Source organism: Gekko japonicus, unplaced genomic scaffold (genome assembly GCF_001447785.1).
Source record: "Gekko japonicus isolate JY-2015 unplaced genomic scaffold, Gekko_japonicus_V1.1 scaffold5242, whole genome shotgun sequence".
NCBI classification, from domain to species: domain Eukaryota; kingdom Metazoa; phylum Chordata; class Lepidosauria; order Squamata; family Gekkonidae; genus Gekko; species Gekko japonicus.
Window position 1 is genome coordinate 27,560 of NW_015177179.1, and position 16,398 is coordinate 43,957.

At 50.7% G+C, this 16,398-nt stretch overlaps 1 protein-coding gene across 1 annotated transcript in view; it reads left to right on the forward strand.

The window, feature by feature from the left end:
• The window catches only part of LOC107124864 (filamin-A-like), a gene marked incomplete at both ends in the record, with an annotated part of 34,289 nt that overhangs the window by 3,597 nt on the left and 14,294 nt on the right, over positions 1-16,398 (forward strand). Inside the window, 7 exons of the mRNA XM_015428366.1 lie at positions 1,993-2,090; positions 3,617-3,764; positions 5,558-5,676; positions 6,196-6,273; positions 6,394-6,556; positions 11,846-12,046; positions 13,397-13,534. Of these exons, the coding sequence (XP_015283852.1) occupies positions 1,993-2,090; positions 3,617-3,764; positions 5,558-5,676; positions 6,196-6,273; positions 6,394-6,556; positions 11,846-12,046; positions 13,397-13,534 (945 nt within the window). The remainder of the gene's footprint in view (positions 1-1,992; positions 2,091-3,616; positions 3,765-5,557; positions 5,677-6,195; positions 6,274-6,393; positions 6,557-11,845; positions 12,047-13,396; positions 13,535-16,398) is intronic.

Here is a 16,398-nt window from a genome sequence, read left to right on the forward strand (position 1 = left end):
TTTTATCCGTTCTAACCCGACCGCGCAGCAATTTCACGGAGTGCCCACAAGGAGTTCTTGTCTTGTGAGAAAGGGAGAAAAGTACCTCTTTCTCTACCTGCTCTTTCCCATGCATAATCTTATAAACCTCAATCATGTCATCCTTCCTGAGCTAAGGGAAAAATGTGTGAGCCGGAGGCTAAAGAACTGTGAGCTAGCTATTTCATGGAGTGCCCACAAGGAGTTCTTGTCTTGTGAGAAAGGGAGAAAAGTACCTCTTTCTCTACCTGCTCTTTCCCATGCATAATCTTATAAACCTCAATCATGTCATCCTTCCTGAGCTAAGGGAAAAATGTGTGAGCCGGAGGCTAAAGAACTGTGAGCTAGCTCACACGGACTCAGCTTAGAGGGAACAGTGCTGAGGAGTATGGGACTCTTCAGTTTAGAAAAGAGGTGGCTAAGGGGGAACACAATAGAGGCTCATAAAAACATGCTCGGGGTGGAGAGAGCGGGCGAAGAGAACTTTCCCTCCATCTCCTGAAATACTGGAACTCCAGGGCATCCAGTGAAGCTGATGGACAAGTAGATTCAGGACATACTTTTTTACACACAGAGTGCTTAAAATGTGGAATTCGCTGCCAGAGGCTGTGATGATGGCCACAGGGATAAACAGCTTTAAAAGGGGGGATTCAACAGGTTCATGGAGGGAGGGGTCTATTAGTGGCTTACTAGCCTTGGTGAATAAAGGGAACTTCCATCGTCAGAGACAGTAGGCCTCTGAATCCCAGAGCCAGGAGGCAATATCAGGGGAAGGGCCCCTGTCTCTCTGCCCTGTTGTGGGCCCTCCAGAGGAACTGGTTGGCTGCTGTATGAGGCAGGATGTTGGACGAGATGGACCACTGGTCTGATCCAGCAGGGCTCTTCTGATGTTCTTATGAAGGCCCTGGCCTCCACGCCCTGTTCTTGGCCCTCCAGAGGAACTGGCTGGCCCCTGTGTGAGACGGGAGGCTGGACTAGATGGACCCTCACTGCTCTGACCCAGCAAGACAGCCTCCATGCCCTGTTGTTGGCCCTCCAGAGGAACTGGTTGGCCGCCGTATGAGGCAGGATGTTGGACTAGATGGACCCTCACTGGTCTGATCCAACAGGGCTCTTCTGATGTTCTTATGAAGGCCTCAGCCTCCACGCCCTGTTGTTGGCCCTCCAGAGGAACTGGTTGGCCGCCGTATGAGGCAGGATGTTGGACTAGATGGACCCTCACTGGTCTGATCCAACAGGGCTCTTCTGATGTTCTTATGAAGGCCTCAGTCTCCACGCCCTGTTGTTGGCCCTCCAGAGGAACTGGTTGGCCGCCGTATGAGGCAGGATGTTGGACTAGATGGACCCTCACTGGTCTGATCCAACAGGGCTCTTCTGATGTTCTTACGAAGGCCTCAGCCTCCACGCCCTGTTGTTGGCCCTCCAGAGGAACTGGTTGGCCACCGTATGAGGCAGGATGTTGGACTAGATGGACCACTGGTCTGATCCATCAGGGCTTTTTTACACTTTTTATAGCGGTAGTCCACTTCTGCGTACTCTTGGGGCCCAGATCCTTCACCCAGTACAGAAATCACCCAGTGCCCTTACACAGCACTTGTTCACTGCTACCTGTTCTGTATGGTTCGATCTCTCCCACGCCTCATAAGGACATCACACCGCAGTTGTGTGCCTCATACACACTAAGATGACCACCTCTAGACAGTAGCACCTTGGAGACCAACAACATTTCCAGGGCATGAGCTTTCGAAAGTCCAAGTTAACTTCATCAGATACAAGTAGGAATGGAGATCCCGTCTATCCCATCTTAGGCGGAATCAGCTTGAAGTTGTGTGTTCTGATGCTGGGCGAATTGGGGGTTGCCGGTCCCCTGTCACGGGAGGTGTGGATGTGCCTTTGCTTCTCCCAAACCATCTGGGGAAAGAGGAAAAGTGTTCATTGCCTGTCACTGATGGGGGAAGCTTTCTCTCCAAACAGGGCTGTGTCCTGACTGGGATTCGTGGGATGCGAGCAAACCCGTCAACAATGCCCGGGAGGCTATGCAACAGGCCGACGACTGGTTGGGCATCCCACAGGTAAGCGGTAACATTTGGGGAATTGCTCCGCTCTAAGGCAGTGCTGCCAACCTAGCAGTTCGAAAGCAAGACATTGCAAGTAGATAAATAGGTACCACCTCAGTGGGAAGGGAACAGCGTTCCGTGCGCCTTGGTGTTTAGTCGTCACTGCAATCCTAGAGTCGGATTCGACTGGCTTTCGAGCAGGGGAACCTTTACCTTTAAGGCAGTGCAAAATGTCATCCTGAGAGTCTGAATTCATAAGCGTGTCCAAATGTTGCAAATGGAGAAGGCTGGGGGTGGGTTTGAGAGGAATGTTATCTTCTTCCACTCGTGAAATGATGCAGGGTGCTGAAATGTTGTCCCTTGGCTTCTGACAATCCGTTCAGGTAGGCACGGAATGCTAGGTGCGGACATATTTATAATTTTGTCCCTTGGCTTTTAATAATCCTGCGGCGTTCCTTTGCCATTCAGATAGGCACAGAATGCTTGGCCCAGACATATGTTTAAAAGTTGTTTGTGTGTGTGTGTGTGTGTGTGTGTATGTATGTATGTGCTTGTGTGCCTGGAAGTCATGGTGACTTCTGGCAGCTCCTACTAGGGCTTGGACATTTTTCAGAGAGGTGGCTTGATATGCCTGCCTCTGTGTCCTGGTCCTGGTATTCCTTCGTTGGTCTCCTTTGGAGAGCCGGTTTGGTGTAGTGGTTAGGAGCAGAGACTCTAACCTGGGAGAACCGGGTTTCATCCCCCACTCCTCCACATGCAGCTGCTGGTGTGACCTTGGGTCAGTCACAAGTTCTCTCAGAGCTGTTCTCTCAAGAGCAGTCCTCGTAAGTACTCTCTCAGCCCCACCTGCCTCACAGGGTGTCAGTTGTGGGGAAGGGAAAAGGAGATTGTAAGCCGCTCTGAGACTTTGAACGAAGGGCGGGGGTATAGATCCAATCTTTTCCAAGAATCATTGTGATTGAACAACCAAACTTTTCTAGAGAACTTCCCAGACAAAACTACTAGAGAGCTTCCTTCTGAATGGAACACGCTCTTCTCCTGCTGTAGATTCTTCGGTGGGGTTTAGCGTGCTAAAAACAGGAAACTGAAACAGGAGGAGATCTGTGGCTACCAGTCGGGTCGCTGGATTCTTTTTGAATGAACTTTGATCATCATACGGCTGAGACATGTTGAAGTATTATTATATCTCAGAATTTATTGTTCGTGAGAATCTCTTCTCAAGGAGGTTGTGTACAATAGAGAGTAACTACAGAATACTGGATTGTAACGATACCCCATAAATACCGTGTTACAATTTATTATAGTGAGGATTTCTGTTAGAAAATCGGTTACATAGTTGCAAGTTCCTCAAATATATGGTGAAAACTTGGTAATTAGAATGGTTAATGTAATGTCTGCATCGGATACATGTATACTTTTTGATCGCATACATTAAGGTTTTATTCATCGCGGTGCGTGTTGTTCTTTTGTGATGTTCTGGGGTAATGCGTCCTGTGTCAACACATTTCTCTCTCTGCTGCTGGAATCTGTGTGGGTCTTAGGTGATCACCCCGGAAGAGATTGTGGACCCCAATGTGGACGAGCACTCGGTCATGACATACCTCTCTCAGTTCCCCAAAGCCAAGCTAAAGCCCGGAGCCCCCCTCCGGCCCAAGCTGAACCCCAAGAAAGCCAGAGCTTATGGACCAGGTGAGTCCAGGACTAGAAGCCGAGAACTTGGTACTCCCTGATTTGTTTTCAGGAATCGAGAGGCCCACTGCAGAGGGAAGCAGGTGATGTCTGCTCTGTAAGGGGGGGCATTAGGGCTCAGGTGTGTGAATGGTTTTCTGGAAAGTGTTTTCAAGCATTGCTTGACATGGAAACGACACTTGGTTACTCTGTGATTGACTTTCTCATGCCACCTTGTATGCTAATATTGTGTATTATTTACAAAAATTGTATCCCGCCTTGAAGCCCTTCCAAGGGCCACCAAGGTGGCGAACAGTTTAAAACGTATGTGACAGAATCACATTTTAAGACCAAGCACACATCACTGAAACAATTTTTAAAAAGAGTTAAAAGACATAAAAAAACATAAAAACTGCCATTAAAATATTGGTTAGGAAGGAAGGGACCACTGAGGGAATGCAGAGGGAAACAATCACTGAGGGAAAAGGAGGGATCACTGAGGGAATGTTGAGGGAAACAGAATCACTGAGGGAATGTTGTGGGAAACAGAATCACTGAGGGAATGTTGAGATCACTGAGGGAATGCTGAGGAAAGCAGAATCAGAGGAAAGGAGGGATCACCAAGGGAATGCTGAGGAAAACCAAATCACTGAGGGAATGCAGAGGGAAACAGAATCGCTGAGGGAAAGGAGGGATCACTGAGGGAATGCTGAGGAAAACAGAATGCTGAAGAAAACAGGAAACCAGGGAGGCCAGGCTAGCTGCTACTATGGCCGGGGCCTTTTCCGTGGCGGCCCCTACCTGGTGGAACAAGCTCCCGGAGGAGATTAGGGCCCTGCGGGACCTCTCACAGTTCCGCAGGGCCTGCAAGACAGAGCTCTTCCACCAGGCATACAATTAGGGGCCGCCGCCCTAGTGCACGGCCCGTAATGTTAACATCAAGCAGCCGCCTCAAGAACGAGCAGAATGACATCTAAACACTTAATGTGGAATAACATCGAAGCACTTTGTTGGAAAGCACTTTATTCGTTTGATTTTTAACTGCCGCCAGTATTCTGATATTTTGTAATGTACTATTTTAAATGCTGTGTCTTAATGCTGTATTATTTATGTGTTTATTTTGTATCCTTGTGTTTGTTGTCGGAAGCCGCCCTGAACCTGCTTTGTGGGGAGGGCGAGGTATACATTTGGTTATAAATAAATAAATAAATCAGAGGAAAGGAGGGATCACTGAGGGAATGCTGAGGAAAACAAAATCACTGAGGGAAGAAACAAAAAAAAAGTCTTTGACCGCTGGTAGAAGATGGCAACAGAAAGGCATGGATGAATATCCTTGGGAAGAGAGTTTGGTGCCATGACCGAGAAGGTCCTCTCCAGGGTTGCCAGCTGCCTAAATGCAGGAGACAGACACCTGAAGCAGGGCCTCCAGGGACATCCATGTTGGTGAGGCAAATTCATAAGGGAATAGGCAGTCCTTCAGGTGCACTGGTCTCAAACCGTATAGGGCTTAGCATGGTCTTGTCACGCAGGACTTTGAACTCCTTCTCGGTCCCCAATGAAACGGATGCTTTGACAACTGCTGGAGTAGGCATTAGCTCTCGATCTAACCGTTTGCCTTGATCTGTAACACATCTGCCAGGCAGGCCTCGTGTAATCCCCACACTGCAAACGTGGGGTTATGTGTGTTTTGCCTAAAGCGAGCTCTCCAGTTGTGGGCATGGCTTGGCTTCTGGTCACTGTGCTTATCACCGGCTTCTGGGTGTCGGTGGCCCAGAGAACCATGTGGTCACTTTTATCTCTACGGTGTCCCTCAGGGATTGAGCCCACTGGAAACATGGTGAAGAAGAAGGCTGAGTTCACAGTGGAAACCATCAGTGCTGGCCAGGGAGAGGTGCTGGTCTATGTGGAGGATCCTGCTGGACATCGGGAAGAGGTACTCGGCTGTGGAAAGCACAGAGGAGAGAAGGGTGGCCGGCTAGACCAGGGGTCCCCAACCTTTTTGAGCCCCTTTGGAATTTCGATACAGTGTCTCAGACTCAGGAGAGCTGCTGCCAGTCTGAGTAGGCAATACTGACTTCAATGGACCCAAGGGTCTGATTTAGTGGGGGCTGCAGCCACAAAATGGCTGCTGCAGGAGGCTGGGACAGCCTCGAAATGGCCGCCGCAGCTCACCTTCAGCCACATCTTCGTTATGTGGCGGCAGCTGCCGCCCAAGCAACATATTTAAAAGTCGGCACACCCAATCAGATCACCAGTGTTCGATCAGAAGTGTTTGCTGGGCCAAAGCCTCATCTGGCCTTGCCCACTTTCTTGGCGGGCGGGCAGCAGGAAAGGTGTCCACAGGTGCGATGGCGTCCCCAGACACCACGTTGGAGACCCCTGGGCTGGAGATTGTGTGTGAGAACCGAGGGGCCTGCACCTTAGCGCTCTCTCTCTCTCTCTCTTTCTGAAGGCCAAGGTCATTGCCAACAACGACAAGAATCGGACGTTCTCGGTGTGGTACGTGCCGAAGGTGACGGGTGTTCACAAGGTAAGCCTCTGGCAGAAAGAAGGTTCTAGAATTGAGCCTCGGATTGAGCACCAGCCACTGTCTTGAATTGAGCACCAACCACTGTCTTCTCTCTCTCTTTCTATCCCTCCCACCTTTCAGGTGACCGTCCTGTTTGCTGGGCAGCACATTGCCAAAAGTCCCTTTGAGGTGAACGTCGACAAGTCTCACGCAGACGCCAGCAAGGTCACCGCCCAAGGCCCCGGCCTGGAGCCCTCCGGGAATATCGCAAACAAGACCACCTATTTCGAGATCTTCACTGCCGGTCAGTGCAGGGACTGAGGTGTTCTGAGGGTGATGGGCCCATGCTAGGGTTGTCAGGAGCATGTCTGCCGCTAGCCCCCCGACCCCTTCTGCCGCTTGATAGGCCAAAGGGGAGTGAGATAAGGCTAAAATAGCCATCGCTTAATCTATTTCGGGGGGGGGGGACCAAGAAAGGAAAAAACAAAATGTTTTTGCCTCCTCCTGGCTGAATGAGGGCCGGAAGCGGGGCGGCCGGAAGCAGAGGGCGGGGCTTCATCGTGTGCCCCGCCCCCCGCACCTCACCGGGGGAACTGCGATCCCCCGCGTTCCCCCCCGAAATGACCTCTGGATGTCGCCATAAATTGGTGTCAGCTTCATGGCATTTTTTGCACACGTGCACGTGTACCATTCCTGTGTTTCACTTGCGTCCAAGGCGGAGTTGAAATTCGAACCTGGTTCAGGGCGGTCCGCGGTTGCTTCAACAGCTCTGTCTCGCTGGCCTCTAATCAGGGTGTGGTTCGAAGAATACCTTCTTAAACTCCCATCTTCAGATACCTAGTGGCTTATCTGTGGCTGATCTTCATGCTTCTTCTTTTTTGTACAGCCTATTGTAGTCTGTGTGGAAAGGGAAAGCATACGGTTTAAGTGTCTTCAGCAGAAGTAAACGTTTCTGTGTTTGTCTCCGAGCCCACGTGGGTGGACCACTTTTGAGTGCCATAACTTGTCGGGGGTTCTCAGCTGCGCTAAGCTTATTGAGTTTGGCAGGCTGTGAGGTTTAAACAATGAAGCAATGTACACAACGGTGCGCCGATTGGAATCTGCCCGTCCCCGATAACTTCTAGTCCGTCCAGGAATGTCGGTTTCCATAGGAACTGGTTTTTCTTACCTGGCTTCCACCCGCTCTTCTCCCTTCAGGCTAGAGGCGATTTCCTCGTCCAGTAGCACTTAGCAAGACAATTGCTTTCTTGTCTGGCTGCTCTCAGTGTCTTAAGCCTTCTTTGTGCGCCGAGGGGGGTGAAGACCAAGACCGAAAGTGGATTGTTCCTTCTGCCTTAATCCCCTCCCAAAACCTGCCTGGTGCCTAACAGACCATGACTTGCATCCTAAGGGCCCTCTTCCAATTAAAAAATCGCGACTTTGACTGTGAGCCAGCTGGGAAAGCAGGTTTTCAAAGCTGACGAGCTGTTTTAAAAAGAAGAATTGCAAGTTGGAACTTCTCAGGCTGTTCTAAACAGTTGCCAATTTCCAGGTGATGGCTGGAGAGCTCCTGCTGTTACGGCTGGTCTCCGGACAACAGAGATCTATTCTCTTCCACTTTAGAAGCTGGACTCTGTGGCATTATACACCATTATAATCTTTTCCCTCCCAAAACCCCACCCTCCTCAGGCTCTAGGGTTGCCAAGTGTCACTTACTTCTTCCGCGGGGGACTCCCGGGTGGCTCTCGGAGCGCGCGCGCCACATGCACATCACCAGGAAGTGACGTTATGGCGCCGGGCACGCTGGGGGTGGGGCCACCGCGACCATACAAGGGAAAACCATAGAGTTTTCCCTTGGATGGCTGTGGCCCCGCCCCCAGTGTGCCCACGTCACTTCCTGGTGACGCGCACGTCGGGGAGGAGTCCCCCCGGGGCCGATCCGGTGGAGCAGGGGAACGGGCCTCTGGGGCAGGGGTTTCCCCGCCCCCCGGGGGGACTTGGGATCCCTATCAGGCTCCGCCCCCAAAATCTAGCCGTCAGTGTTCCCTCTAAGCTGAGTTAATGTGAGCTAGCTCACAGTTTTTTAGCTCAGGAAGGGATGGCTCCATAGCAAACTCAATTGTGCAGCAGCCAAAATCGCTCGATTACCACTTTAATGCCAGTCGCTCACGAAGTAGAAGCTTTGCTCACAGGTCTCCACGGCTTAGAGGGAAGCCTCGCTAGCCGTTCTTGAAAGTCAAATGACTAGTTGTTCGGCAAGACTAGCTTGGCTGATTATTTAGAATAGCATATTTACATATCTGAAGAGTTCCATAAGCGTGGAATGTAGCGACACGGCACAAACATGGTTGGGGCTGTCGGGTCACCAGCCACAGGGTCGCAAGGCTCCCTCTACGCTGTGCGGTCCTGTGAGCAAAAATTCTACTTTGCGAGCTCCTGGCATTCAAGTTGTGAGCGAGCGATTTGGCAGCTGCATCAATCAGTTTGCTCTGGAGCCCTCCTTCCTGAGCTGAGACGAAAATGTGTGAGCCGGAGGTTAAAAAACTGTGAGCTCAGCATAGAGGGAACACTGGGGTGGGGTTTGGAGTCCTCCTAGGATTACAACTGACCTCTAGCCTGCGCGGGTCAGTTCTCCCAGAGGAAATGGTTGCTTCGGAGGGGTGGACTCTATGCCTTCACATCCCTGCTTAGCGCGCTTCAGATCATAGAGTCATAGAATGTTAGAGTTGGAAGAGACCTTGCAGGTCATCTAGTCCAACCCCTGCACTCTGCAGGAGCACAGCCGAAAGGTAGCCCTACGTACCTACAACAGACCCAAAAGATGGTTGTCCAGCCTCCGCTTGAAAACGTCCAGCGAAGGAGCATCCACCACCTCCGGAGGTAGACTGTTCCACTGCTCAGCCACTCTTACAGTTAGGACATTTTTCCTGATATTTAGCCGGTATCAACTCCCTTGTAATTTCCACCCATTAGATCTAGTATTGCAATCCGGAGCAAGAGAGAATAGACCTGCTCCGTCTTCTACATGACAGACTTTCAGATACTTGAAGACTGCAATCGTGTCCCCTCTAAGCCTTCTCTTTCCCAGGCTAAACAGACCCAACTCTTTCAGCCTTTCCTCATCTCCAGGAGTTTCTCGAGCGGGAGTTAGCAACCTTTTTTCAAAGTGAGAAAAGCTCAGCTCTTGTTGTTGTTGTTCAGTCGCACAGTCGAGTCCGACTCTTCGCGACCCCATGGACCATCTCCCGCCAGCCCCTCCTGTCTTCCGCAGTCCTCCGTAGTTGGCTCAATTTCATGTTCGTTGCATCGATGACACTGTCTAACCATCTCATCCTTTGCCGTCCCCGTCTTCTTTGACCTTCAGTCTTTCCCAGCATCAGGGTCTTCTCCAGTGAGTGCTCCCTTCTCATTTGGTGGCCAAAGTATTTGAGCTTCAGTTTCATTATCTGGCCTTCCAGGGAACAGTCAGGGTTGATTTCTTTGAGGATTGACTGATTTGTTCTTCTTGCAGTCCAAGGGACTCTCAAGAGTCTCCTCCAGCACCATAGTTCAAAAGAATCTATTCTTCGGCGCTCGGCCTTCCTTATAGTCCAACTCTCACAGCCATACATGACTACTGGGAATACCATTGCTTTGACCATGCGGACTTTTGTTGGCAGGGTGATGTCTCTACTTTTTATCATGCTGTTTAGGTTCGCCATCGCTTTCCTCCCAAGGAGCAGGCGTCTTTTAATTTCATGGCTGCAGTCACAGTCTGCGGTGATCTGGGATCCCAGGAACGTGAAGTCTGTCACTACTTCCACAGCTTCCCCTTCTATTTGCCAAGGAGTGATGGGGCCGGATGCCATGATCTTAGTTTTTTTGATGTTGAGCTTCAAGCCCACTTTTGCGCTCTCCTCTTTTACCCTGAGCAAGAGGCTCTTTAGGTCCTCTTCACTTTCTGCCATTAGAGTGGTATCGTCTGCATATCTGAGGTTGTTGATCTTTTCCCCAGCAATCTTAATTCCCGCTTGTGATTCATCCAGGCCAGCATTTCGCATGATGTACTCTGCATATATATTAAATAAGCAAGGCGACAATATACATCCTTGTCGTACTCCTTTTCCTATGCTGAACCAATCAGTTGTTCCATATCCGGTTCTAACTGTCGCTTCTTGGCCCTTATACAGGTTTCTCAAGAGACATGTGAGGTGGTCTGGTACTCCCATCTCTTTAAGGACCTGCCATAGTTTGTTGTGATCCACACAGTCAAAAGCTTTAGCATAGTCAATGAAGCAGAAGTAGATATTTTTCTGGTACTCTCTTGCTTTCTCCATAATCCAGCGAATGTTGGCAATTTGATCTCTAGTTCCTCTACCTCTTCGAAACCCAGCTTGTACTTCTGGTAGTTCTCTATCCACGTACTGTTGAAGCCTAGCTTGTAGGATCTTGAGCATGACCTTGCTAGCGTGTGATATGAGTGCAATTGTGCGATAGTTTGAACATTCCTTGGCGTTGCCCTTCTTTGGGATTGGAATGTATACTGATCTTTTCCAATCCTGTGGCCACTGTTGCGTTTTCCAAATTTGCTGGCAAATTGAGTGCAGCACTTTAACAGCATCATCTTTTAAGACTTTGAATAGCTCAGCTGGAATACCATCACCTCCACTAGCTTTGTTGTTAGTAATGCTTTCTAAGGCCCATTTAACTTCACATTCCAGGATGTCTGGCTCGAGGTCAGTGATTATACCGTGGTTGTCAAGGACATGAGGTCTTTCTTGTATAGCTCTGCCTCTGTGCTAATTAAGCAGTTTGAGCGAAATTGGCCTCGTGGCTTATTCGGGGGTCCAGCCTGGCACATGTTGTGTGGCATTAAAGACAACAACTGTGCCATGAATTTCTGTGCGGTTGAGCATGCGGGATTTCTTGCAAAGAGGTGAGAGAAATATAAAAAAACGATATGCTAAATGGTGAATGCTGCTTTCTTTGCCGTCTCCATAACTTATCGTTTTCCTGAGGGTAGCTGAGTTGGGTCTGTGTTAGAACAGTTAGATTTGTGGTGGCTCAGAGGTGCAAGACGCTGAGCTGCAGACAGGAAGGTCTGTAGTCCGGCAGTTCGAGACCCGAGTGCCCAACCTAGCAGTTCGAAAGCAAGAAACTGCAAGTAGATAAATAGGCACCACTTCAAATGGGAAGGTAACAGCGTTCAGTGCGCCTTGGCATTGAGTCATGCCGGCCACATGACCACGGAAATGTCTTCGGACAGCGCTGGCTCTTCGGCTTGGAAATGGAGATGAGCACTGCCCCCTAGATTCAGATTCGACTGGCTTTCGAGCAAAGGAAACCTTTACCTTTAGCTCCTTAAAGACCAGCATGAGAACGTAAGAGAAGCCATGTTGGATCAGGCCAGTGGCCCACCCAGTCCAACACTGTGTCACACAGGGGCCAAAATCCGGGGGGGGGGGGGTCGCAAAGGGGAAAAGAAGACCGCCCCTGACTTAAAACGTCTTCCCGATCGTTCCCGATCAGAAGCTCACTGTGTCGACAAATCCCAAAGGTTGCACAAGAGCCTAACCTGCGATGCTAGTGCCTTTTTAAAAACAACAACAACACCACCTACTTTTCCCTGCATCAGGTGCCGGCGTCGGGGAAGTCGAGGTCGTCATCCAAGATCCCAGCGGCCGGAAAGGGACGGTCGAGCAGCAGCTGGAGGACAAAGGCAACAGCACCTACCGTTGCACCTACAAGCCCACCCTGGAGGGGACGTACACCATCTACATCACCTTTGGGGGCGTGCCCATCCCCCGCAGCCCTTACACGGTCACGGTGGGCCAGGGTAAGCGGCCCGGCCTCGTCGGCGGGGCTCCTTTGTCCTTCGGTGTCTCTGCTTGGGTCTCTCCTTCACGGCCGGAAGTGGGGCGGGTGCTCTGTCCTGCGCTAACCTCTGTCCTCTCCGCCTGCCTACCTCTTATCCTGGCCAGCTCTCCTCTGCTCTGTTCTCCTCCTCCTCTCTGAAGAGGCATCTCCCTGGATCTCTGCTGCCATCTCAGCTGCTGCGCGCCTGGACTCTCGGGGCTAATGGTACTTCTCTCTGTAGGCAAGGGTGGGGCGGGAGGAGGGTTGCCAGGTACCGGGCAGCCGGGGAGGGAGGGGGAGGGATTCTCCAGGAGTGGGAGGGAGGCCCAGGCGACGTCGCCGGGGATGTGGTGACATCACTTCCGGTGCGTACGGGAAGTGACATCATCGTGTCGTGATGCTGGGGGCGACGCTCTGGCCTTTGGGCGAAACGTCTGTGGTAAAAAATGGCTTCCATCGTAGAGTTTCCCCCCAAATCCCAAAGCGTCGCCCAGACATCGCCTACATCAGGGGTGGCCAAGCTTGCTTTAACGTAAGAGCCACACAGAATAAACGTCAGATGTTAGAGAGCTGCAGGACACGTACACATATTACGCACACGTTTTTATTGGGAAATATGCAGATTTGGGTTTTCCCCCCCCAATGAGACTGCCAAAAATGAAAACAGAAGAGGTAAAAGCAGATAGTGATAATGATATTTATTAGTCCAGTGATATTTGTTTGCTAAAGATATTTGTTTCTCTAAGAGGGAGAAAGAGAGAGGTGGAAAGAAAGAATGAAAGAGGAGGAAAGAAAGAGAGAGATAAAGCAAATAGATGGGGGAGGGGAGGAAGGAAGGAAGGGAGACAGAAAGAAAGAGAGCAAATAGATAAAGAGCCTGCCCGGGGCCGCACACTATGTGTGAAAGAGCCGCATGTGCCTCCCGAGTCAGTTTGGCCATCCCTGGCCCACGTGGTGATGTCACTTCCTGTCCACGCCCACATGGTGATGTCACTTCCCATCCACGCCCACATGGTGATGTCACTTCCTGTCCGTGTTGCAGGTGACGAAGCCTGGTCCATCCTCTTTCCTGGGGTCCCCCCACTGCTGAGCGAGTGGGGGTGGGGACTCCTGCCTCCACAGGGCTCTGGCAACCCCAGGCGGGGGAGATCTGTGGCAAGAGGGTGGGGCCTGTCCATTTCACCCCACCCTGTGGAGGGGGAAGCTCCCGGGTTTCCGATCCCGCCTGACTTTTCGACGCCCAAGCATGTCGTTGCCCGGAGCACTGCAGTCGAGCGACACGGGGTTTGTTTTCGATTCCACTCAGCCTCCTCTCTCTCTGCCGCTGCAGCATGTAACCCCAACGCTTGCCGGGCGGTCGGCCGGGGCCTGCAACCCAAGGGGGTCCGGGTGAAGGAGACGGCGGATTTCAAGGTCTACACGAAAGGAGCCGGCAGTGGTGAACTCAAAGTCACAATAAAGGGCCCGAGTAAGTCTTAACTTTTACCTCACTAACTTTTTAAAAGAGGGATTGTGGGGAGGGATTGTTGCTCAATGGAAGAGCCTCCGCTTGGCATGCAGAGGATACCGGGTTCAATCCCGGGCATCTCCAGTTAGAAGGACCAGGCAGCAGGTGACGTCAAAGACCTCTGCCCGGGGACTCTGAAGAGCCTCTTCCAGTCTGAGTAGACCAGGGTCCCCAGCCTTTTTGAGCCTGCAGGCACCATTGTAATTTGGTGTGGTGGTTAAGTGTGCGGACTCTAATCTGGGAGAACCGGGTTTGATTTCCCACTCCTCCACTTGCAGCTGCTGGATGACCTTGGGCAAGCCGTAGTTCTGATAAGAGCTGTTCTTGAAAAAGAGCCGTTTCTGTCAGGGCTCTCTCAGCCCCACCCACCTCCCAGGGGGTCTGTTGTGAGGAGGGGAAGGGAAAGGAGTTTGTAAGCTGCTCTGAGATTCCTTCAGGTAGTGAAGGGTGGGGTATAAATCCAATCTCCTCTTCTTCTTTTACCTCACAGGGTGTCTGTGGTGGGGAGGGGAAGGGAAAGCAGTTTGTAAGCCGCTCTGAGACACCTTTGGGTAGTGAAGGGCGGGGTATAAATCCAATCTCCTCTTCTTCTTTTACCTCACAGGGTGTCTGTGGTGGGGAGGGGAAGGGAAAGCAGTTTGTAAGCCGCTCTGAGACACCTTTGGGTAGTGAAGGGCGGGGTATAAATCCAATCTCCTCTTCTTCTTTTACCTCACAGGGTGTCTGTGGTGGGGAGGGGAAGGGAAAGCAGTTTGTAAGCCGCTCTGAGACACCTTTGGGTAGTGAAGGGCGGGGTATAAATCCAATCTCCTCTTCTTCTTTTACCTCACAGGGTGTCTGTGGTGGGGAGGGGAAGGGAAAGCAGTTTGTAAGCCGCTCTGAGACACCTTTGGGTAGTGAAGGGCGGGGTATAAATCCAATCTCCTCTTCTTCTTTTACCTCACAGGGTGTCTGTGGTGGGGAGGGGAAGGGAAAGCAGTTTGTAAGCCGCTCTGAGACACCTTTGGGTAGTGAAGGGCGGGGTATAAATCCAATCTCCTCTTCTTCTTTTACCTCACAGGGTGTCTGTGGTGGGGAGGGGAAGGGAAAGCAGTTTGTAAGCCGCTCTGAGACACCTTTGGGTAGTGAAGGGCGGGGTATAAATCCAATCTCCTCTTCTTCTTTTACCTCACAGGGTGTCTGTGGTGGGGAGGGGAAGGGAAAGCAGTTTGTAAGCCGCTCTGAGACACCTTTGGGTAGTGAAGGGCGGGGTATAAATCCAATCTCCTCTTCTTCTTTTACCTCACAGGGTGTCTGTGGTGGGGAGGGGAAGGGAAAGCAGTTTGTAAGCCGCTCTGAGACACCTTTGGGTAGTGAAGGGCGGGGTATAAATCCAATCTCCTCTTCTTCTTTTACCTCACAGGGTGTCTGTGGTGGGGAGGGGAAGGGAAAGCAGTTTGTAAGCCGCTCTGAGACACCTTTGGGTAGTGAAGGGCGGGGTATAAATCCAATCTCCTCTTCTTCTTTTACCTCACAGGGTGTCTGTGGTGGGGAGGGGAAGGGAAAGCAGTTTGTAAGCCGCTCTGAGACACCTTTGGGTAGTGAAGGGCGGGGTATAAATCCAATCTCCTCTTCTTCTTTTACCTCACAGGGTGTCTGTGGTGGGGAGGGGAAGGGAAAGGAGTTTGTAAGCTGCTCTGAGATTCCTTCAGGTAGTGAAGGGTGGGGTATAAATCCAATATCTTCTCTTCTTCTTTTTGCACAAATGTTTTGCAGTGGTTTGGGTGCCAGCCTAGTATTTGGATGGGATATCTCCAAGAAATTCCAGGGTTGTGGAGGCAAGGCACAGCTGAACATTTCTTGCCTTGAAAATCCTAAGTCAGCCATCACTTGATGGCACTTGCCGCCGCCACCACTGTGGGGTTTTCCCTCCGTTTCTGTCAGTCTTTTCCTTTGTGTATCAATCCAATCTATTCTCTCTCGTCTCATTCCCTCATTTTCTGCCTGAAATGTTGAAGTCTTACTACTAGAATTAATGCATAACTTGACCTTGGGCAAGCCGTTGCTCTGATAAGAGATGTTCTTGAAAAAGAGCAGTTTCTGTCAGAGCTCTCTCAGCCCCACCTACCTCACAGGGTGTCTGTTGTGGGGAGGGGAAGGGAAAGGAGATTGTCTCACAGTGGTGTGGGGAGGGGCAGGGAAAGGAGTTTGTAAGCTGCTCTGAGATTCCTTCAGGTACTGAAGGATGGGGTATAAATCCAATCTCTTCTCTTCTTCTTTTTGCACAATGTTTTGCAGTGGTTTGGGTGCCAGCCTAGTATGGGATATCTCCAAGAAATTCCAGGGTTCTGGAGGCAAGGCACATCTGAACATTTCTTGCCTTGAAAACCCTAAGTCAGCCATCACTTGATGGCACTTACCGCCGCCACCACTGGGGTTTTCTCTCCGTTTCTGTCTGTCTTTTCCTTTGTGTATCAATCCAATCTTTTCTCTCTCGACTCATTCCCTTATTTTCTGCCTGAAATGTTGAAGTCTTACTACTAGAATTAATGCATAACTTGACCTTGGGCAAGCCGTTGCTCTGATAAGAGATGTTCTTGAAAAAGAGCAGTTTCTGTCAGAGCTCTCTCAGCCCCACCTACCTCACAGGGTGTCTGTTGTGGGGAGGGGAAGGGAAAGGAGATTGTAAGCCACTCTGAGACACCTTTGGGTAGTGAAGGGCGGGGTATAAATCCAATCTCCTCCTCTTCTTCTAAGTCAACTCCAAAGCTTTAAGTAGCACACTTTTTGTCATTACACTGTTAAGATTCCATCTGCATGAATGACAATGAATTTGACACTATCAC